Raw genomic sequence first — 23524 nt, 5'->3', positions numbered from 1 at the left:
CTGATGCGGATCATTAGAAACACCCCACAGCTCATGGTCTATCTTTGTTTCCATGTTCTTGTTTATTTTTTTTGCAGGTGAAGAAGAAGAAAAGTGAAAACTTGACAATAGGGAAGAAGAAGTAGGAGGTTTGAGGTAGGTCCACACCAATTTATATGTTGTACTTTCACACTGAGATAAAAGGTTCTCTATCGCCATAGACGACGGACATCATTCAGTAAACTTTAGCTTCAATGTAATATGGTCTTTACATCCGATCCGTTCAGGAACATCAGCCACAAATTATTCCAAATTAGTATTTGCCGTCATATTTACAACTCATTCATAAATTCATATTTAAGTGCACACTTGCATTTATTTTATTTTGCTGCTACCCAGTGGCCTTTAAAGAAACTGCAGATCACATTAGAACATCAAATGTAATCATTGAAATATTTCTCTTACAGTGTATGTTTGTTTTCAGCACCAGTGAAAGTAGAGCAGGTGAGCAGAGTGCCAGAGCAGAGTTCACAGTTTGGTTCCGGGCCCCCCGAGCCGAAACCTTCCCCCGCCACCCCTCCCCAGGCCCGGAGACAGGACCAATAGGATGTGTGCGGAGCGATGTTCTAGTAGAGCGCATTGCGCCAGGTACGAGCAGTCCATCACAGATCAACCTGAAGGATTGGATTTGATGTAGTGGTTTCCAGGCCTAATATTTAAAACCAACCACTGGGTGGAGGCGTGCACGCTTGCTCAGGGACCGACGGACAAATCTAAAGCATTATTTTCAGGGAGTGTCTACATTTGTACAGCTACTGCAGTGAACATTATTTAGATATTTCTCTATCAGCCTTGTTTTTATTTTAAATGTGTTGTTTTTTACAGATTGTACAGATTTCTAGTCACCTTTGTTCTTTCCTACAAACAAATAAAGGTTGAATTATTACAACTGTCCTATGAGCTTGCTTTGCTGCGTGCAGAACATCATTGGGTAAATGGCATACATGTGGCTGCACAAAGTAGACGGTAAAAAAATGAGGAGAAGAGTATTCTGGTCCATAAATGTTTATAAAAAAAAAAAAAAAATCCTCATTACCATCTCTTAATTCTGTCCCAACACAAACACTACACAGTAGCTTTCTTTTGGCCAATGCCAAAAAGTCCATGGTCATTCCCAGATCTCCAATGCTCCTACAGCTCGCTGCGTGTCCTCCAGACGCTCACTTCACTTTGTTCTCCTTGCTCCTCTTCTTGCCGGGGGTCTTGTTGCCGTCCCCGGTCGTCCTCTTCTTGCCCCAGTGGCTCTTCTGCTGCTCCAGACGCAGGCGTTTCTTCTCCATGTAGGACTCCATGTTGTCGAAGTTCACCTTATACAGGTGCTCGAAGCGGCTCTCTGCCACAGCCAGCGCTGCGGGGGAGGGAGAGGGACCAACTCTTAGAGCTACAGATATTGCTTTAGAGCTCTGCTCCAAACGTCTGTCACATAGAACACACGTTACAGACGTTTGGAGCAGCTGAACGGCATGTTGGGTTACCTGAATGTAGAGGGGTTACCTGAATGTAGAGGGGTTACCTGAATGTAGAGGGGTTACCTGAATGTAGAGGGGTTTTCTGAATGTAGAGGGGTTTTCTGAATGTAGAGGGGTTTTCTGAATGTAGAGGGGTTTTCTGAATGTAGAGGGGTTTTCTGAATGTAGAGGGGCTATCTGAATGTAGGGGGGCTATCTGAATGTAGGGGGGCTATCTGAATGTAGGGGGCTATCTGAATGTAGGGGGCTATCTGAATGTAGGGGGGTATCTGAATGTAGAGGGGTATCTGAATGTAGAGGGGTATCTGAATGTAGAGGGGTATCTGAATGTAGAGGGTTATCTGAATGTAGAGGGTTATCTGAATGTAGAGAGGGGAGTGTTTGTTTGTGACTCACGTTGGAGGGCCTTCCAGTAGGGTTTGAGGGCTTCAGTCACCCGGCTCACTTCGGCGTTGTCTGCATCACGCTAGAACATGGAACAAGAGCTCTGTGAGCGAGCATATATCGGCCCAATCACCCTTTGAGACGAACAAGTACAAATAAAGGAGTTGTGTCTTGTGGTGACCCATTGCATAACCAAAGTGACGGTGACAGCAGGTATGCAAGCTCTGATGCCATCAGTCCTTGGTAGGGATGTACCGATATGAACATTTTGGCCGATACCGATATTAATTTTGCTGTTATGGCCATAACTAGGGATGGGCACGAGTAGTAAATTCCAAACTCGAGTGATCGAAAATTCCTCGAGGATCAATCGAATACTCGTTTAATCAAATCTATTTTTAGAATCCAAGGCATCTGCAGCAGGAATAGGCCTAATGAAGGACAGCAATATTACCAACCAAACATGTAATGCTTATTCTCCATCAAAACAGTCAGTTATCAGAGTATTCATTATTTATTTCTGCAAACGTTCAAAACACATTTTCCTTACAAAAATAAACATACGTCTCACAATTTAAAATCACGTCGAACCAAGGCCTGTGACGGTTTAAAAAAACAAAAACAAAACAAGTAGCTTAACCATTGCAAATAATTTAAAGCTGCAAATAAAACGGCAGCAAATGGACTATGGAAATACTCAGCGTTGTGATCTTCTCTACACGGCCGGGATTACAGCTGCGTTTTGCGGCGGTGAAAATAGCCGACACACTTGGTTGCTGCGGGTCTGCTTTCCCAAACTCACCGTTGTGTTTCAGGAGCATATGTTGCCGCATAGTACTTGTAGTACTCTGGTAGCTCGATTTCGCTTGGCATATTTTACATTTCACCTTATGATCTCCTATTTCTTTAAAGTATTTCAATTCTTCGCTGCGCTTTGATTTAACCGCCATCTCTTAACTTTTTGAATTCTGGCGTGCCTGCACACGGCACGGCACGCGCCACACAGAAATTTGATACATTTCATTTGCTTTGTGCCCACGGCATGCTTTGTTTGTGTGTGTATATGCAAACTCGAGTTTGCTTGTCCACCAACCGAGTTCATTTGTAACGAGGAGTACTCGAGTAATCGATTCCTCACGCCCATCCCTACTGATAACCGATATATATATTTTTTTTTAAGTCTCAGATGATAAAATTGTGTACAGACTGAAAATCAAGTAATCTGAATTTTTTAAACGTCTTCCTTTATTCTCAGAACGTATTTAACTTCCAAATAACAAGGTTACAGGGCTGCCATAAAACATAAGTAACCAACCTTTACCAACCAACCTATTCTCTAGGGCAGGGATGGGCAACTTTCATGATAAAGAGAGCCACAATTCTTCATCATCACCATCAGAGGGCCATGTGACTGTGCACTTCAACTACACGTAAACAGAGAAGCTACACATTTTTGAATTTGTTGGATATGATTTCCTGTATTCTGGTGCATTTTGGGGATGGCCACTACCTACAAAATCTTCCAGATTCATAACCTATGTATGGTATGTTGATTGAACCAACATACATTCATTTCATGTTTTCCATGCTCAAACAGCCACATGATTGGTTAGTAGTTTGATCAGTGCAAAGGGCTGACATCATCATTCAATCACAAAACTGAAAAACAGTGGCCCAACATTAAATGCAACAACTCAATGAACTCGAACCCAACAAGCATGATATTCACTTCAGGGCAGTTGTAGTGGCGACTTAACTGGAAATCTTTCATGCCTGATATCGTTTCTAAGCAAACTAGACGCATGGTTTTGCCTTTGAATTCTATGAACAGACACTGTTTTTCTTCTTTCTTAACCAAGTTTTCTGCGGGCCTGACTGCGTAAAGGATGCAGGCCGTATGCAGCCCGCGGGCTGCCAGTTGCCCATCCCTGCGCTAGGGTCTATAGCATATAACCGCGCTGTCTGATTACAGTTTAGTTCATTTTTCACAATTTACCAGCTCTCATTTTGAAGAATAATCACCGCGCCATTTGTTTCAATGGGAATCGCGACGGTCTATACTTTCAACATGAAGTGTACATATTTATAATTTGAAATTCATCTCAGCCTTTATACCACAGATACTATAGGGTCTATAGCAGTGGTTTTCAAACTGTGGGGCGCGCCCCCCCTGGGGGACGCCAGAGTTCTTCAGGGGGGGCGCGACGTGAGAAAACCCCCCCCCCCCCCCGAAAAAAAACCCTGAAAGTCGATGATTCAAATCATCAGTCGTACTTCAACTGTAGAAGTAACATAACTAAATCAATTTTCAACCGTTTAACTTCGTGCAAACCATTTAACAAATCTACACACTTGTAACTTCAATAATATTTAAACAGAATTTCGATATCATTTAAAATTTCTTCAGAATCACAGTTTTAGTTTCATATCGCTTCGTTTTTAGCTGTTTTCATTGAAGACGTCAGCCCATTCTGATACACCTACTTCTAGACATCATAACTCATTCATTTTTCAACCGTTTACCATCGTTCAAACCATTAAACAAATCTACACACTTGTATCTTCAATACTATCTAAACGGAATTTTTATAGCATTCATATTTTTTTCAGAATCACAGTTTTAGTTTCAAACCGGCATCGTTTTCAGTTGCTTATAATAATTGAGGTCACCATAGCAACGCCGGTAAACAAACCCCGCCGAATAGTCGAATCTCTGGACTGAAAAGGCAGATCTGATTAGACTCTGAAAATTCAGAGTCGGGGACCCTGAATGAATCTGTGTAAACTGGCAGTTTACACAGATTAAGATGTTCAAATTTATTTAAAAAAGGTTAATCTAAAACATGCTTAGATAAAGTTGTTAAATTGTGTTAAGAAATATGTTTAAAAACGCATGTTGTAATGTTTCAGAAATATGTTTAAAATGTTTCAAAAATATGTTTCAAATGTTTTAAAATTATGATCAGAGATGTTTAAAATGTGTAAAATATTTAAGATAGCTTTCAAAACACAGGTATTTAGAACTTTTTTTTTTGGGAGGGGGGGGGGGCTCAGCTGAAAATTTTTCTCTGAGGGGGGGCTTACTCTCTCACACTTTGAAAACCCCTGGTCTATAGCGTATAACCGCGTTTTCTGATTTCAGTTTAATGTAACAGTAAGCTGACAACATCGCTTATTAACACCGCAACCACACGGAGATAAACATGGCAACTGGTCAAACAATTTTATTTTTGCGTTCATTCTGCGCCCGCATCCGCCTTGTTGATAAACAAATAATCCCCCTATACACATGGCCGTATCCCCCTCCCCCTCCCGACACACAACTAGAGAATATCGGCCCAATTTTATATACCGATATTAACGCAGATATATCGTGCATCCCTAGTCCTTTGTCTTCTCAATGACACCAAATCGCCGTCAATCTTTTAGATCAAAGACCTTAGTCCAGCATAAGGTGTTGTGGTATTGAAACTAATTAACTGGTTTTCCCCCAAAGAATCGGTTTCAAAGCTCCTACCTGCCAACCATCCTGTGTGTGCGTGTACACCTGGAACGGTGTGTCGGCAGAGTCCAGCAGCACCCACAGTCGGCCTCTGGGGTCAAAGGTGATATCCAGGGGGCAGTGGGGCAGGGTGAGCTGGTGGCTGGGGGTCAGTCTGTCCTCAGTACCCTTCTCCAGGCTCAGCATCTGGACCGTAGCAGCTCTGGAGACACAGCAAGACAACCAGCACATTCCCCGTTACTAGAGTACAGTCTTGTATCTACTCTACTTTTTTTTGTGATTGTGTAACTTAAATCAAACCATTTCATTCAGGCATCAATTGGAAACTTGAATTATGTGCATCACAAAGCACAGAGTACCGCCCCAACTAGAGAGAATGGGTGCAGTACCTATATCCTGACAGCAGAGGGCACCATAAGGGACTCAGAAAGCAGGAGCCCTGTGTACTTGATAAATTACATTTTATCTGATCACTTGCTCTGTCATTCTGTCTCTTTATCACCAGACTTTATACTGATTATGCTTCTATGACTATAGTTTGTTAATCTCATAATTAAAAGTTTAAACCATGAGATTAACAAACTATAGCCATATAAATATAATCAGCATGAATCCAATTAGTAGTAGAGAAGTCAACAGTATTGTTTAAAGAAAACAGCAAACTTATCAGTTGAATAAGAGTGTGCTCTGATACAGATACAATACAAAATGGCATCAGTGCATGTTATTATGACCGCAGCATACGTTTGTGGACTACAAGAGAAAGCTTACTTTTCCTTTACATCTACATCAATGGTGTGGTTAAAGTGCAATTAACCTACACAAAGTGCTGATAGAAAGCATCCAAAAATACTTTTGACCCGTGTCTTCCTCCGCCCGGTGACAAGAGAATATATAGCCCATGTCCCGGGCTCAAATTAACGCTGGTCTAAATGTCGGGACATGACTGACACTTGGACAGCGTTTCAACAGAAACCAATAACGAGGGATGTTGATAGAAAGGAGGTTACTAAATAAAGAGTCAGTTGGCCATGTATTATAAATAAATCAAAGCCTTACAGACTTTGTGTGTCATGGAAATGGTGTACAGATGGTGAGTGATGTGTACCAGGTTTACTCAATATAACCCTTTAACACAACCATGGATTTTAAAACTGCAATAACATACAAGATTATAGAAAAACATGAAATAAAAATAAAAGTCACTCAAAACATTTAAAAGCATACAAATCAAGCAGCAGTAGGAGGACAGAGCAGGGACAAACTTGACAATTGGTTAAACGTGGGGGGGGGGGGCATAAATCCACTGACCTTTCACACTGTACCACCACGTGAAGGCCGTCCGGAGAGCTTGTGATCCGACTCACGGCCGACCTCTGGTCAAACACAGCAGGAAGCCATTTAGAAGGTGTCCGTTATCGCCACGGTTACAGGAAAGCAAGAAAAAAATTAGAATAATTTTTGCAAATATTTCTATTGAAAGCAAGGCTACCTTGTAGGAGTAGGAGCCTGCTCCTACAAAATAATAAAAGTCACGCATTTGCTTTCACAAAAATGGTCATACATAGATAGATCACGGTTTTCGATGTTTGTGGTGCTGCGCCGTGTAACATTTTAAATTGGGCTGTAGTGACGTAGACACCTCATTTCTAAAACAGTCAAATTGGTTAAAACACTTTTTTTTTTGGAACAACGCTTCAAAAAGTGAAACAGCAATATATATCACGCAAGTGCTGTGTGTAGGGACTGGAGTCAGTGTCTTTCAGATCCACTCTCGGTCCGAGTGACTGGGTCACAGCAGCGCACACCAGACGAGCCACAGAGTGCTGTATCGGGCCTATTCTAGGTTCTGTGTTTAATGTAGGGAGCGGTATGGCGCTGCGTTATGCGGATCCGCCCGCTTCCTTAAGTTTGATTTTCTGTCTTGATATCAGGTTGAAGCTTCACTCAACCGTTTCGGAACATTTATATCGGTGCATCGAGACGGATTCTTGGTCATATTAAATCAATTCAGGGGCCCACGTATCGATGTAGGTGCATCCAGTGTTTCCCACAGACCAGGTAGAAATGTGTGGCGGGGGGGGTCCTAATTAAAATTGCCGGCAGAACAGCATCGGGGTCTAACACTGTAATATATATAAACTTTAACCGCATTTCACATTAATCGCAATTATTACACGGGTCTTCTCAATGCCATGGAACGTTCCGTTCACTTGCATGGGCCCTTCACAACTTCCGACGGTGAATTATATTTGATAATTCACTGTTGCTAAGTATAATCATTAGTATGATTGACCACTTTCAAGGAAAGCAGGATTTTTTGCCTCTGATGACGTCTTTGGTATCACCCCGCAAGTACCGGTAACTTATCAACCCCAGTGTCTTCGGTAGCTAAGCGACGTCAACGTCTTTGGCGGACTATTTCTCTGCTGATCAACGCTATGAATGCTGGTAACAAAAACGTATAGAACATCACCGGTCATTATCGGAAATAAGCCCCTTCAAGGCGAAGCAAGACACCTCCGCTGCGCGTTGGTGCCTGTTCGCCCTGTCCGGGCTTATTTTCCCGATAATGACTGGCGTTCTATACATTATTCCTTACATAACCCGCTCCTTCGGTTTTGCCTTTGTAGGCGCGTTGAGAGGAGGAGCGGGCGAAACCGCGGTCAGTGCTTGTGCATGCATGATACACGGGTTTATCCAATAAGTGGTAGTGTATATATGCGCTTGTCTCTGTGTGCGTGTGTGAACGAGAATGACAGGGAATAAGAGCGCTATGCGGAGAAGAATGAACGGAACGATGTTTATATTTAAAAATGGCCAAAAATGAACAGAATCATTTGGTGGCGCTCGGTGTTGATTCTGTGGTCCTGCGCCACACATTGGTCTATGTAAGGGAAAGACAGCGCATCTGCGTTAATCCAACCGGATACAGATCCGTATTGGTGAATCGTTACACCCCTAATTAACACACACACACACACACACACACACACACACACACACACACACACACACACACACACACACACACACACACACACACACACACACACACACACACACACACACACACACACACACACACACACACACCTAGTCTTCTGAAGCCCCGACACCTTGGGGGGGGGGGAACACATGGTGTCTGGCATCATCTGGCAGCTGGTGTTTCCACACTGGGCTGCTCAGGAATCTCTCATACGACAGATACCCCCACCTCAGAGACCCCCAGGCCCCTATGGACACTACAGTACGGACACTAGGCTATATTAAGCAGGCTCCTACAGTACTAATGTTATGTAACCAGTTCCGCCTATCTATACATGATGTCAGGCGCCTTGGTTAAAAAAAACATATATTCATGCGTGTTGTGCACATAAGAAATTGCTTTGTGTGACTGTGACCAGTAGGAGTTAAACAAGTGATTTTGCTGTAGTATTTTCAGTTTGCAGACATTCCTCTAAGAAGACCATGTGATGGGGAAGGTGTGGGTAGTAGTGTTGGTTACCTTCTCCTCCTCCTCACCATCTTTGGTGCCGTCAGGGGCTTCCCTCAGCTTCCTCATGTCCCATCTCTGGAGCTCCCGCCCAGATTCATACTGCCACAGAATCACATTCCCATCCTGAGAGCGGGCGAGACAAAGAGAGGGATGAATAAATTGCAAGACCGAAATAATCATTCCAGGGCTCCAGACCATCTCTTTTCACTAGGAGCACTGTGGCCCCTAACTGAAGATTTGAGGGTCATGAACAGAAATTTTGGGGGCACACACCATAAATCTACATGGCAATGTGATTCTAATTTTTTTCACTGCATTAGTAATAAATATTTTGATAATGGATGCAGAAATTACAAAGTGCGGTTTCAAATTCATTATACCAACTGTTTCTACGTGTGCTAGCGCATGCGTTCGACGAGTACGGAAGCGACAGTTTCACGGTGCGCCCGCTTGTCATGCCGCAGGACGCTGCGCCTCCTCTCTGCCCGCTGCGCCTCCTCTCTGCCCGCTCTGCCAGCTGCTCTGAGAATGCATTAGCAGGCGCCTCCCTTTATGGCACAGGAAGTCCTGACCGGGTTCGGGTACCCGACGGGTGACCCGCAGAATTTGGATGAAACGGGTGAAAACTAATGTGTCGGACACAGGTGCGGGGGCGCCTGAACAGCGCAAGTCGGACCGGGTTTTACGATTGCGAGCAAGACCTCTCCGGTGCTGGATACGTTATTCAGGAGCGGAGTAGTCAACTAAAACTGACACCAGTGGATTTGCACAGCAATCTTAAGCACCAGGCCAAACACCACATAGTGTATTTCCCCGCCGTTACATCTAATGTGTCAAATTTTGCTTCGGGTGCGGGTCGGGCGTCGATATCAATCTATAGCGGGTCGGGTGAGGAATGTAATTTGCGCTACCGTCGGGTCAAATGCGGTTTTAACTATTGCGGGTACGGTTTTGCAAAATAAGACACGTGCAGGACTCTGGCACTGGAACACTAGCCGCAGGTCGGCAGAACGCGTCAATAGTTTGCGTATTGTTCAAACACATGTAGCAGGTTGTGAAATCGTTCTCCTTCTCAGAAACGTTTTCGTACGCTCGATATTTAATCCCTAGGACCCTCCCCCTCCATAAATGAGCCACTTACAGTGGCAATTCCCTATCCTTCTCACACTCAATGGCCTGCTACAGATTCCAGATTCGTTGACGCACCCCTTCCCCGTTTACCTTGTACAAATAGAAAAATAAAAAAGGTTCAGCCGCACACTCAAATTTTGGGCGCAAAATGCAACCATTTGGTCGCAGTCTTGACCCCTGGGTTTAGCCAAGTCAGAGACCCGGTGTGTTCTGGTATGTTCTGAGAGATGAGACTCACTCCTGATCCAGAGAGGAGCCACTCCCGGTGAGCCGCAGGGATCAACAGAGAACTGACGAACCTGGAGAGATCACAGAACACATCTTAGAAAGGGTTCCATTGTACCTGACAGATAAAACACAGCTACTTGGCTGCTATAAGCCTAAATAGCCATGTTAAAATATAACCGATAAAGTAATAAACATAGATTCAGTTAAAGGGAGGGCTGAACAACCGGATGTGAAGACACATGAGACATCCTGATTATTGATACTACTAGTAGAGAACTGACAGGGTGACGGCGGTGGATGGTGCACTCACTCTCGGTGGGCTAGGCAGAAGGCCTGGATGTTGTGAGGAGACTTGAGGTGGCTGACCCGGATCTTCTCGTCACGGTCAGCGCTGATGACGTAGCGGTCGTCGGGTGAGAGTGTCTGGAGAGCAAGCAGAAGACATTACAGAGACCATCTCAAGTAGTACCACATACTGTTTTATTGATGTACTCCATAAATAAATGTATCCAGACCAACTAGTCCAAGATAATTATTTCCTTTATGATATTGTACCAATTTAGACACTTTGAAGATGTAGAACTGGAGTTCACGCTGACCAGGAGGTGTCAAGAGTTGTAGATGTATAGTAAATGTAAATAATACATTTGCCTCGACACTTCTTGAAAGCAAAGTTTTTGATTTAATAGAAAGCGGTAATAATAATACTAATAATTACTAGAAAATGTATTTCCTGCAGAAAATGCGGTGAGTGCTGAAGTACAAAGTGAGGTTGAAAATATGTTGTAATAAAGCCACATAGATTAAGACATAAAGAAACGTTAAATGGCTTAAATCAAGTGAAGGGATTTGAACAGAGTTCAAAGTCTAAACGGACTAAACAATGTAAACATGCACACTATTTAAAAAATAAATAATAGTTGGAATCAAATAAAGTGACAGCTGAATGAAAAGCACAAAGCATTGCTAAAAATGCAGAAATGTTTTAGGAATTGAATCTGGAAGGTCTGCAAGGTACTGCTAACCCTAGCAGTAGCTGAAGTAGAAGTAGTAGCTGAAGTTATAGTGGTACTAGCTGCACAAACGATATGCCTTATGAAAGGTATCGTATTGATTGTTTGTAGAAAGAATTATAATAATCTGGTGTTTTTTTGAAAGCTGAAATTGTATGTACTCGCCTTATGTTCATTTTTCCAGCCTAACGTTATTAAAAGGTGCGTCTAACGTTATTAAATTGGGCGGGAAAATCGCCCGTGGTGAAAATTTGAGGAAGGAGAAAGGTCCTAAAGTTTGTAGAGAATAATAAAGAAAGAATAAAACTTAAGATGAACAATAGTTGAGCACTGCATGCAGCACTCACCTAATACCTAATAATAAATTGGATTTATATAGCACTCAAAGCGCTTCACAGAGGACAATTCCAACAAACAAATAAATAAACAAAAGAAATGCAAAGTTGATTGGGGGGACGGACGGACACAAATAGCGTTTTACCAAACAACTTCAGTGAAATAATGGATGTACAGTTAATTGTTAAGTTAATTAACAATACACTATGGTGGGAGGGGGGAGGGAAATGTCTGCAAGGATGAGACTGCCAAAATAATCTACACATCAGAGAAGTCAGGAGAGTGGCATGGTCTCAGTATCAGACTTTGTGGCTACAGTGGCAAGGGAGACCTCTCTAGGTTCGATTTTAGCCTGTCTTGTGTATGACGAGTGCTATATAAATAAAGTTGCCTTGCCTAGTTGCTTGGAGAATGCATACAAGCTTTATATAATTTGTACATCATTTTATAGTATCATTACGATACATTTTTCCACAACAATAATAAGCCACTGAACACGAGCTGCAGGCCTTTTTCGTTATGCCATCAATGCTGTGTTCATTCCATATCCGCCTACTGGGTATATTACCACATAAACTATTGCTCACAACACCTGCATAAACTGAATGGCTTTTAGCAATAGCCACAAGCCATCCCCCTAAAACAGCAGAATCCTAATTTCAGATAACATCTACACATTTATCCCCCACCACAATATATTCATTGCACACACCAAACTATTGTCCCCTGACTTTAAACAGGGCCCACAGGAGGTCGTCCCTGTGTCCTGAGGGCTCTAAATGATGGTATATAACTGGTCCGTTACATGGAGGACAGGTCTTACGAGAGCGAGCAGCATGGAGAGGTGACCCAGCTTCAGCTCCCCGGCCCTGTGGGGCTCCTCCACAGAGAAGGAGTAGACGTCCCCTGACTTGTCCGCCACCAGCAGCTGGTCCTCGGCCTGGCTGAACACCAGGGAGGTGCAGCGCCGCACCACCCACCTGAGACCAGGGAAGCACCAGAACACACAGGGAGGACGTGAGGGTTCAGACAACACACAGCCTCTAATGAGGCAAGACAGTTCATGTTGTTTATACCCAAGAGGCAGTTGTGATCAAGGCTGTGGTAAAGCAATACGAACATTGCACTATTTCACCTTGTGCTGATGCACTGCCATGGAGAGTCACATCGGAATAGAACAAGGCGTTTGGAGTCGTCTGTCAGCGCCGCCAGTCTTCCAGTGGGCGACACGGCGACGGCCAGGATCACGTCATGTCCGGTCTCATCAGCACCACCGTCATCACTTATGAAGCCAAAGCCGTTGAGATAGGGGTAAAACAACAGTAAAACATCCATGAACATAAAATCGTGTACCCATATATCAGTCGGTCTACCGGCATGAAACCGATCAAGAAATTAACTTGACATCGTGACAAAGGTTAAAAAACATCTCCACTAACGTTACCTTTTATTGTCACTCTCCGTGTCCTTTGGTTTCTTTTCGGCGGCACTGCAGTCAAACACGAACGGTTCTCTGTAATTAAGGCAGATGTGAATGTGTAGTGTAAGCAGCCATACAGCTACTTGAAGCCCCAGTGTTCAACACGCACGTAAAGGCAGAACAAATATAGTTTATTCTGCGTGATATCTGAGCAAAGCAATTACAGGTCTCACTAACCTGTCCTGTTTGGTGTGAATAGAAATTAGTTTGCTGTCACATGTGGATACAATCCACTCCCCACAAGCGCCGATAGTAGCCATTGCCAGGAAGCTATGCGACGACAGTCACGTGGAGAGTGCCTCCTCTATTATGGCGCTCATAAAACGCGTCATCGCCCCATATTGTGGCGCTCATAAAATACGTCATCGCCATCCCCCAGAGTACAGAATGTACACAACACGCAGAGACAGAGACAGATATCTGAACACAATGTACTGGCCTCAAATAAAGTCATTTTTAATGATCTGTTCAGTTCGGTTGAAAGCATATAGTATATGCATACGGTGAACTTGGATAAAATGGGCGAAGTATCAATGATATGCATGTTGAGGACCTGAAAACAACCTAAGAAAGCAGCAGTGTTCTCCTCAGAAAGGGGGCGTGCTCCACACGTGTGTGTGTGTGAGTGTGTCAGTGGGTGCTGCTGCACAACAGGAAAAACCCACCCTTATTCAACGTGGTGTCGCTCTTTGGGCATCAACCTATAGCCTGGACCATTGACATTGCCTCCCATGTTATATAATTGATTTAGATTTGGTTAAAAACAACAGCGTCCCCTTTCTTTTGGCGCCGTTCACATTTGGCTGTCGGCCAGGGGATCTAGACGCACACCGGTACATTCTCATCCATCTTGTCATTTATTCAGTAGTAGTTCGTAGTAGTTTGTAGTAATATCCGGTTCTATTTTGCTTTGGTATTTAAGGACACAGCCGGAGTCGCATTGGTAATCATGGCGACATCTCTGCTGAGGATGGGAAGGCTGGGCTCCTCTCTGAAGGTAATGATAAATAAAATGCATTGTGCAATGAATTGATTGTAACACCGCACTCGGAATGTCTTTGCCTTGCTTTTAGCCAGAACACACCCAGGTGGGTCAATACATGTAACGCAAGGGCTGTGGCTGTAGCAGGCCTGTGAGTTAAATGCTCTTGGTTAAAGGCCTGCTACATGCGTGGTTTGCAGGAATACTTCCATGATCTGCCCGCAACGCCCGTACATATGTGGTTATGCAGCTTCTAGGCGTCGATGTTCGATGTTTGCATTTTTACCCGTGTGTTATAATTGGTTTTAAGGTGACGGGACTTAATGTTGGAAATACCGATAAAACAACATATATTGTCTTCTGCACCCATGCATGTCTCAAAACTATTTTGGGACTGGTTAGATCTATTCTGAAACCCTCCTCACATAAGCTGAGGTCTCTAATGTTACTTTATTGAAATTTACTTTTTTGTGTCTTTTACAATTGATATAAACACCTACCTAGAGATGCAGATATTTTCGGTATGAATGCATATTTCTGACTGTCTGTGGACGTTGGTTTCGCAGTGTTTGAGGCCTGAGAGCTGCAGGTCTCCCAACAGAGTATCAGCAGTTGCAGCCCTCAGCACGAAATCCGGAGGAGGCAAGAAGCCGATTAAAAAAGTCAACGAAGGTAGCATCTCCTGAACATTTGTATGTCGTTTAGTGTCAGGCAGTGATTGAGGTACAAGCATGACTGACCTCATTTGGTCTCTTCCACTAAAAAAAACACAAGCATACCTCATGCAAGGCTTTGGCATAGTTCCCCATTATGACCTTCAACTGGTCTCTACCAGTTGCTTCCAAATTTGACCCCTAAGCCCCTTTCATTACACGTTTGCACCAAAGTATTCAATACGGAAGCTTTAAACTCACTAAATATTATGGCAATAGCTATTAAACCCATTTTGATGAAACATGCTTGTAGGTTTCTACTGGTGATAGGCATGAATTATGTGCAGTACATGACTTTGAGAACAAGATATAAATGAGAGGTTAAGGAGGAACAGCATAACGATCTGGACTAGATGTAATCCCAAATCTGGTAATTCTACCTTTCTTTTGATGCATGGTCTATATCAGGTGGGTTCATTTGTAATGGGGGCAGTTTACAAGCTCTATGGTAATACTTTCATATGAAACACTTGGAAAGCCGATAAGCCTATTGCAGAATAAAAGTGAATTTACTAAGGGAAATGCATGGAAAGGGTAGAACCAAAATCAGGATACTAAATGGAAAACTTATTTTCTTCCGTTTAATGCTTGTACCTCAGTCTGTCTCATATTGTGTTTGACCTTTTACCCTTTTCCACAGCATTCTCCTGTGATCCGTTTACTGCTTCACACTTTTCCTAATGGTCTTTAAAGGCTTTTTTTCTATCCTTTATAAAAACAGGACGGAATTTAGACGGCTATGTATAAATCATTAACTGTGATTTTCTCCCTTTTTATAGTTATTTTGTGTTCATCTAAGTGGAGTACAGAAATCTTCGATTCTTATTCTACTCTGCAATTCCTCTACTATTCATTTCTGTAGTTGGTTTGTCATTGTAAATGGTTTGTGTTGGATGAATCTAATCGTAAAAATTTGATTGTTAACGAATAATAGGGGATTATGCCTAACAATTCATTTAAAGCCAAATTAACTCTTCACCTGCTTGTATTCTCCTTCATCCTAGACAAAAAGCCTGGTAAAACATACTTCGATATAGAGAAACTAGTCCAGCACAAGACCTTTGTGGAGATGCCCAAGAAGGACCCCGCCCTCATGGTGGCCGTAGCAGAAGCTGCAGCTAAGCCTGCTGCAGAGCCTCTCGCGGCCGCGGTTACAGCTGAACCTGCAGCCAACATTCCTGTTGTGGAGGCACCTGTCGCTGAGGCTATGACCCCTGTGGTTGAAGCTGCAGCCCCCGTGGTTGAGGCTGTTGAGGCTGCGGCCCCTGTTGTTGAGGCTGTGCTAGAGGCTGCGGCCCCTGTTGTTGACGCTGCGGCCCCTGTCGTTGAAGCTGTGGCCGAAGCTGCGGCCCCTGTTGTTGAGGCTGCGGCCCCTGTTGTGGAGGCTGTGGTTGAGGCTGCGGCCCCTGTTGTGGAGGCTTTTGAGGCTGTGGCCCCTGTCATTGAAGCTGCGGCCCCTGTTGTTGAAGCTGTGGTAGAGGCCGTGGCTCCTGTTGCTGAGACCTTGGCTCCTGCCGTTGAGGCTGCGGTCCCTGTAGCTGAGGCTATGGTAGAGGCCGTGGCTCCTGCCGTTGAGGCTGCGGTCCCTGTCATTGAAGCTGTGGCAGAAGTTGCGGCCCCTGTTGTAGAGGCTGTTGAGGATGCGGCCCCTGTTGTGGAGGCTGTGGTAGAGGCTGTGGCTCCTGCCGTTGAGGCTGCGGACCCTGTCATTGAAGCTGTAGCCCCTGTTGCTGAGGCTGTTGAGGCTGCGGCCCCTGTTGTTGAGGCTGTGGCAGAAGCTGCAGCCCCTGTTGTTCAGGCTGTGGCAGAAGCTGCAGCCCCTGTTGTTGAGGCTGTGGCCCCCATCATTGAAGAAGCCCCTCCTGTAGCAGCTCCCTATGTTGTGGAGGCTGACCCTGAGGCCGTTATGGAGGCTGCTCCAGCAGTTGAAGTTGCCCCTGTTATTGAGGCTGCCCCAGAACCAGTTGCTGAAAGTTCTATTGAAGCCCCACTGGCTGAAGCTCCTATCGAGGCTGCCCCCGCTGTGGAAGCTGAAACCCCAGTAGAGGAGAGCCCAGAGGCTGTGGTGGCAGCGGCTCCAGTTGAGGAGCTGGTGGATCCTGCGCCAGTCTTGGCTGAAGCAGCAGGGGAAGAACTCCAGGCCCCGGATGAGCCTGAACCTGTTGAATCCCCTGAGGGTACACACTGATGCACCACCGCCTCCTCCACCATTAGATATGCTCCTCTTTCCCATCTGGATTGGGCTGTATTTGCATTGAGTAAATGATATTTATTGTGTATAGGTTAAGGATAAACTGTAAATATACTCTGATACAGACCACTTTTGTATCACTCTTTCCCTCTGCCTCTCATGTCACCATCCCTGATTGGTGGTCACTGTACTGCCATCTCCTTGTAACCAGCCATTGCATGTCTTTGCATTCACCTGCATCGCTGTTTGACTAACATTTACGGCATTGGTCTCATTGTTAGTGCCACCCTCTTGACTTCTGCAGTCTTGAGGTTAACATGGTGACTTCATGTTCAAAAAGTAATATTCCCTTTCCTTTTTTTGTAATTTAAAACAATCCTGTCTTTTCCTATGCGTGTTTCACTGTTGAGGGAATCACCGTCTTTCCTTTCCCACTTGAATAATTCACACAACTTCTCTGTACACCTTCCCACACACTTGTAATGTTTTTTATGGTTGTTGCATGGTAAAGTAATATTATCCATCCTTCCCAAACTTTTTCCATTGGTTTGTGTTTTGGATACTGTAACTGTAACCTCTCCTAACTGTTTTCTTCCTGATTGAATCGCACTGTTTGGGTTTACGGGTTGCCAGAGAGGATTGACTAGCACACAGACTTTCTTCTTTTGTCAAAAGTAGATCTGAAGCTGCAGCTGCATCTGCCTATGAGATGACATGAGTAACCTTCCGGTCTTGCAGTAATAACAAGTCTGGTTTTGCGAGTTTAGTATGACCTTTCACCGCAAACCTCTAACCCGTCAACCCTTTTTTATTTATTGCCACCACCTTCGTCTTTTCCTATTTAACCCTGTGCAAACTCTGCCCACTATCCCAGGTTCTGGTGTCCTGCATGAGGTTCTATGGATTTAAAATGTTCATCCTAGCCAAATTGGACTGATCCTACCATCAGTTCCAAACAAGAGTTGGCATTCTTTACCTTTCAATAATTGTTGCATTTTTCTCCTTCAGCACAACTCGATCCCATTCAGAAGCTCTTCGTGGATTCCATAAGGGTGTACAACGCAAGCAGCCAGTAAGTCGATTGCATCGGAGGTACAAACACTTGTATCCAGTCTGCCCCTCCTCCCACTTATAAGTAGCTGGTGTACCTCACTAGCATGTGTAAGCTGACACTGACCCCTTGAACTTTGACCCCAGGGCTAGCGGCGGGTTGGTGGATGCGGGGGCAGAGTATCAGAAGGCCCTGGCTGAGGAGATGACCAAACTGCAGAGACTCTACGGCGGCGGGGACCTCGAATCCTTCCCTGAGTTCAAGTTTCACGGTGAGTCGACCACACCAAGGGTTCCCCAGCCGTGTTGTCATAGTGGGGTTTAATATTATAATTGAAAGCGTGAGATGGTGGTTGGGATATTCCATTAATTGTTGTTTGATCCTTGTTGTTTTCCAGTCTTTTTTTTTATTTCGCTTTTTTTGCATAATCTCTGAGCTCTATTTGGTTTTAATGTCATGGAAGTATTCTGAGGGAGTGATTGGAGATGATTTCAAAGTATTATCATGGAATATGATCTTGACATGCATGATTTGAAGCAGATTCATTTAAGAAAAATAAAATTGTAGATTAATTTCTATAATCTATTCCTTCTACTCCCTATTTATGTTTCAGAACCCAAGTTGAGTGAAGTTTCCTCCAAATGAAGACCTGCACTTTTGTATGACATGTTTTTCCCACTCAGTCTCTCCTGTGCTTTCATTTAAGCAGTGTTAAAATATCCTGTCTGCTATTTTTCTATGTGTGAATGTAGATGGAGCCCTTAGATATTCCAATGGAATTTAACCCTTTTGTGTTGGTGTTTCTCTGGAAGAACTGTAGAACTGTGAAAATCTGCTTCTGCGTAGCGGCAGATAAGGAAAAGAAAACAAATAAACTCCAATTCATGTTTGTTTTTATGACTGGCTGATGGTCTCTTTTATTGTTTCTGATACGCACCATGACATTGAAAATTATTCTTTCCATAGCTTACAGATGGATTAAATTTTTTCAGAAATGCATGTTAACCTTTCTCAAGGGTATTGCAACCATGTTCAGTCCAGCCAGATGGAGTTCCTGTTGTGAATTCAGGTAATTTCTTCATTAGATCAGCCCATGGGTCAGTTTTGGGACAAGACATTATTGATCAGTAATGAAACCTGCGTTCCATTTATTTTACCAGATGGTACATTAACATGTGCAAACATCACTTTTGAAACCAAACCATTATTTGCACATTCATTCCTTGTATTTTGATGAGCCGGTAACAGCTCTATGTATATAACTGTTTGTTTGTCCTTGTATAGCCTTCTGTATATGTTTATTCATTACAATAAAACCTAAATAAAAATGAAGGTGCAGCTAGAATTGGAGTGAATTAGAATATAGTGGAAAAATAAATAAATTCAATTTTAACCGAATTGAAACTCAGATTCATTATACCGAAAGGGAAATACTTCAAGCCTTTATTTGTATTAATCTTGAATATGGCTTACAGCTCATATCCCCCAAATGCAGTATCTTAAATATATCACATTACACCAGTAAAAAGATTTTTATCCGGAAATGTCTTGTATATGTAATCAGCAATTGGTTGGTACACCTTTTGCATGAATTACTGCATCAATGCAGAGTGGCATGGAGTCGATCAGCCTTCGGCCCGGCTGAGGTGTTATGGAAGCCCAGGTGACTTCGACAGCGGCCTTAAGCGCGTCTGCATTATTGGGTCTCGTGTTTCTCATCTTCCTCTTGACAATACCCCATACATTTTCTATGGGGTTCAGGTCAGGCGATTTTTCTGGCCAATCAAGCAGAGCTATGGTCATTAAACCAGCTATTGGTACTCTGGGCAGTGTGGGCAAGTGCGAAGTCCTGTTGGAAACAATATCATCCGACTGCAGACACAAATGGGCGTTCTCGTTCACGCAGACTAAAACGCCCCCCCGGCGTTCTCGTTTACGCAGGCTGGAACGCCCAGTTCTTCTTCGTCGATCTAGTAGTATGGGCAGCATAAAACTGACGTTAGCGCCCCCTTCTTCTTCGATCTTGTTATACGGGTACGTTAGCCAGCTAGGCCTACAGAATGTTAGCTTACATTTATGCGTCGGATCTCGGCCCAAACTTTGCATCAAACTTGATGCAACACGATCATTACAGGGAGGCTCCATGATCTCATGTTCATTATCTTCTGGGTTAGTATAGGTAGGGTATTAGATATAAGTGAGATGTTTGATATAGTTGTTTAAGAATATGCCCAAATTAAATAATGAATAGATTAAAATAACACTTGGGACATTATGCAGTTCAAATCCAGTTACCAGACACTATGAAGGCTCAAACAGTAGACCATTTGACTCCAAGTGTTCACTTACTTTTCCCACTGAATGTTTTCAATAAAGACAAAATACAGTAATTGCTCTGTAACAATTAACCTTACAACATACATCATAGGCACAAATGCATGTTATACATCGTATAGCATTTGTCACAAAAACAAAAAAGAAAGGAGTAATAAAATACCAGCATTTCTGGGCAGATACATTTACTACAGTAGTATGTACATTTACAAATGAAAGGGATTGCAAAAAATGACGTCCCAAATAAAACGAAAAAGGAGTAATAGAAGAACATTATGCTAGGCAGACATCTTTTATGACAAACCTGCCATATGCAACGTGCCTCAGTACCAGAGGTGCGCTTGGCCAATTCTTTTTTGAGAAGCCTTTGAGGCGTAGCGCAAGGCCACTGCCACAGCCTGCATTGTTGTAAATCTTTCTAACCGTTATGTATATGAGATTGTCTTTATTAAGCTTAATGTCCCCTGCCAAACTGTCATTTATATATATGGAAGGATGGAGAGGCTTGATTAGTTCTCGGAATGTGTTTGAAACCCTGTTGAACACGCCAAGCATCGCCATGTCCAGTCTCAGCGTCTCTTGTACAAATTGCTGAAGGACTTCGGGTGGTAAGAATGGCCTGTCCTCTGTTGTGCCAGATTGGAGCGTGTGACTGAGATGGGGAGATGGAGAGGGTGAGCTTGGTGTGCCAGCTAGTCCTGCAGGGCTAGAGAGAGCGAGAGAGCCGAAAAAGAGTGAAGGAGAGCGAGAGAGAGGGAGATAAACAGGGATTATAATCAACCTTCAATTCAATCACACAAGCCCAGACCAACACTACCCACACCATTAAACAAAAAGGCAATCACTGATCGATCAAAAGTCTGAGAAAGAGCAAGAGAGAATATACGTAAATAGAAAAGTATGGACATAGTATGCAATACCTTTCACTGCTTAGTGATTGGAAGGTGTGACTGAGATGGGGAGATGGAGAGGGTGAGAAGGAGCCAGCTAGTTCTGCAGGGCTAGAGACAGAGAGACAAGTGTATTGGCTACGATCTTCGTGAGCACAAAAAATAAGTAAATAGCAACATGGACACAGTATATAAACCTTTCAAGCATAAAGGTCTCCAACAGCTGTCCACACCACCACCTCCTGATAGAGAGCATGTCCCCCTGAAAAGTAAAGTTATGCATTAAATGACTTCATAGCCTGATACAAATCCATGTTACAGTACTGTTTAGCAGTGTACTATGGCAGTGTAAATTAAGATGTAGCCATATCCTCCCGTAAGTGCAGTACCTGAAGACAAAGTAATGTGTATGACCTATGATGCATGTTAATTGTAGCCTCCAGTAAGGATGACTAAATTATTAAAAGCCTTATATTTCATGCTACACATCTGATTGAGATTTGAAAGAACTCACCTCACTGAAATCATATTGCTTTTGAGGGTAGAATACATTGCGTACTGAAATTAACATACAAATGAGTTAGTTGTTTTGCAAACTAGTCATCAGTCATCATTTCTGAAAATAATGCATCTCACCATCAGCATAAACACCCCACAGCTGTTGCTCTGATACTGGTGAGGTGCGTCCTGTGGTGGTAAAAGGGGAATGTGATTTGTCAATGATTCTTATTAGTATATAATGCCTATAAACTATAAAGTGATATCCACCCTCATTTTGTAGCTACATACAAAAAGTGCACAATGCACTTTCAACAAGCATTTAGCAGCAACCAGGGCCCATCAGCGTCACATAGGAACACTTCATTAAATCATAATAAACAATCTAGAGGCCTGCCTGTCTACCAGTGAATGCTACTACTAGATGCAATGAATCGTGCGCCAGCCACACGTTTTACCTCGTCAGCCAAGTAAAGTCCCTTCCATGGTCCATTGGACAAAGCATGTGCCAGGGTACTGAAAAGGTTTGGAAGACGTGTAAGTTGCAATTCATATGCATCATCATCAACACGCATTCAGTACACACTACGCTTCGATTTCACCCAAGGAGGTAATAAAGTAGTAACTTCGGGCACATCTGTCATCTGTTTTTCAGGGTGCTAACGATCTTTATTCATTCGTTGCCCCGCGACCGAAATGACAGAATTCTCTGATATGCCATGCATGTAAACATACTAGTTATTAGTTTAGACGTACTAGTACGTTTACATGCAGTTTAATCCGATGCGTGTGTCACCACAACGAAGCAGAGTGGCCGCGATTTCATGCCTCTTACCATGCCAGCTGACACCTTAACATCCAACTTAACAATGTACTTTGGTAATGTTAACCTCACAGTAAAATAATCGGCAAAGCCTTCGCTGCAAACTTTACCCTACCTACAAACCGTCTTAAACGATGCTGATTTCTGAATAGTATATGCAACGTTTATGGACGAGATAGCATAGCATTCGCTGCTACCGAACCATGCTTGTCACGAGTATTTATATCGGATTCGAATTCGGATACAACGATACCACAGCTAAATCAGTGATTTAAATGAGAATGCTTCACAGCCAATCTTGTCAAATAAACAATATCATATTTACTGACAATCTCTCATCATAACCCTTTCGTTTTTCTGGAAAGTTACTACGAGGTAAAACCGCCAAAAAAGGAAGGGTAGCATACCTTGCGAAACTCACTCACCTCTTCTTGATTGATCGATGAAACGCAACAGGAACGCCTGATGGGCGTTTTTGTGTCATGACGGGAACGCCCGATGGGCGTTTTTGTGTCATGACGGGAACGCCCAAGCCTGCAGCTGGACCCTTCTCGTTGGAAAAGGAAATCAGCATCTCCATAGAGCTGGTCAGAGAAGTAGGCATGAAATTCTCTCAAATCTCCTGGTAGACGGCTGCGCTTTATTTGTACTTGCCTCTCCCTTCTTCCTCCAGAATCTTGTATGCAACATACTCAACGCCAGACGCTTTTGACGTTGGCTCTGGTCCAGGAGTGGCTTGACACAAGGAATGCAACAGTTGTCGTAGGCCATGTCCTGGATATGTCTGTGCGTGGTGGCTCTTGATGCTCTGACTCATGCCTCAGTCCACTCCACTCCTTGTGATGCTCCCACTTTTTTTAATGGCCTTTGCTTGACAACCCTCTCAGGGCAGCGGTTATTCCTGTTGCTTGTGCACTTTTGTCCACCGCACTTTCTCCTTCAACTCAACTTTCTATGAGTG

At 43.5% G+C, this 23524-nt stretch overlaps 2 protein-coding genes, 1 long non-coding RNA gene and 1 pseudogene across 6 annotated transcripts; 2 read left to right on the top strand and 2 right to left on the bottom strand.

The window, feature by feature from the left end:
- Positions 1-1363, top strand: part of LOC130373336 (high affinity cGMP-specific 3',5'-cyclic phosphodiesterase 9A-like) — a 28612-nt pseudogene extending 27249 nt beyond the window's left edge.
- wdr4 (WD repeat domain 4) lies at positions 22-13399 on the bottom strand. The gene is made up of 11 exons (XM_056579755.1): positions 13259-13399; positions 13046-13114; positions 12737-12883; positions 12425-12581; positions 10563-10675; positions 10263-10323; positions 8903-9016; positions 6706-6770; positions 5410-5596; positions 1905-1974; positions 22-1387 (listed from the first exon to the last, which is right to left on the bottom strand). Exons 1-11 carry the CDS (start codon positions 13339-13341, stop codon positions 1200-1202), a joined length of 1254 nt encoding a protein of 417 aa, XP_056435730.1. The 5' UTR covers positions 13342-13399; the 3' UTR covers positions 22-1199.
- A 270-nt stretch (positions 13400-13669) lies between these two features.
- Positions 13670-19356, top strand: si:ch211-140m22.7 (uncharacterized protein LOC570370 homolog). Its single transcript, XM_056579912.1, has 7 exons — positions 13670-13914; positions 14004-14078; positions 14630-14735; positions 15781-16953; positions 17976-18039; positions 18165-18289; positions 18632-19356. The coding sequence occupies exons 2-7, from the start codon at positions 14031-14033 to the stop codon at positions 18661-18663; spliced, it is 1548 nt and encodes a 515-aa protein (XP_056435887.1). The 5' UTR covers positions 13670-13914; positions 14004-14030; the 3' UTR covers positions 18664-19356.
- LOC130373432 (uncharacterized) lies at positions 18812-23437 on the bottom strand. 4 transcript variants are annotated; one of them, XR_008893515.1, is made up of 7 exons: positions 22971-23437; positions 22199-22256; positions 21879-21929; positions 21757-21800; positions 21440-21504; positions 21273-21353; positions 18812-21058 (listed from the first exon to the last, which is right to left on the bottom strand). It is a non-coding gene; the product is annotated as an uncharacterized LOC130373432 (long non-coding RNA). The 4 variants fall into 4 exon arrangements; XR_008893516.1 differs by having other exon boundaries at positions 22989-23437; XR_008893514.1 differs by lacking the exon at positions 22971-23437 and adding an exon at positions 22893-22957.
- Positions 23438-23524: the final 87 nt, after the last annotated feature.

The sequence above is a fragment of the Gadus chalcogrammus genome, chromosome 20, assembly GCF_026213295.1.
Source record: "Gadus chalcogrammus isolate NIFS_2021 chromosome 20, NIFS_Gcha_1.0, whole genome shotgun sequence".
Taxonomy (NCBI): Eukaryota; Metazoa; Chordata; class Actinopteri; order Gadiformes; family Gadidae; genus Gadus; species Gadus chalcogrammus.
The sequence above is the reverse complement of the archived record's forward strand: the minus strand, read 5'-3'. Positions and strand labels throughout refer to the sequence as shown.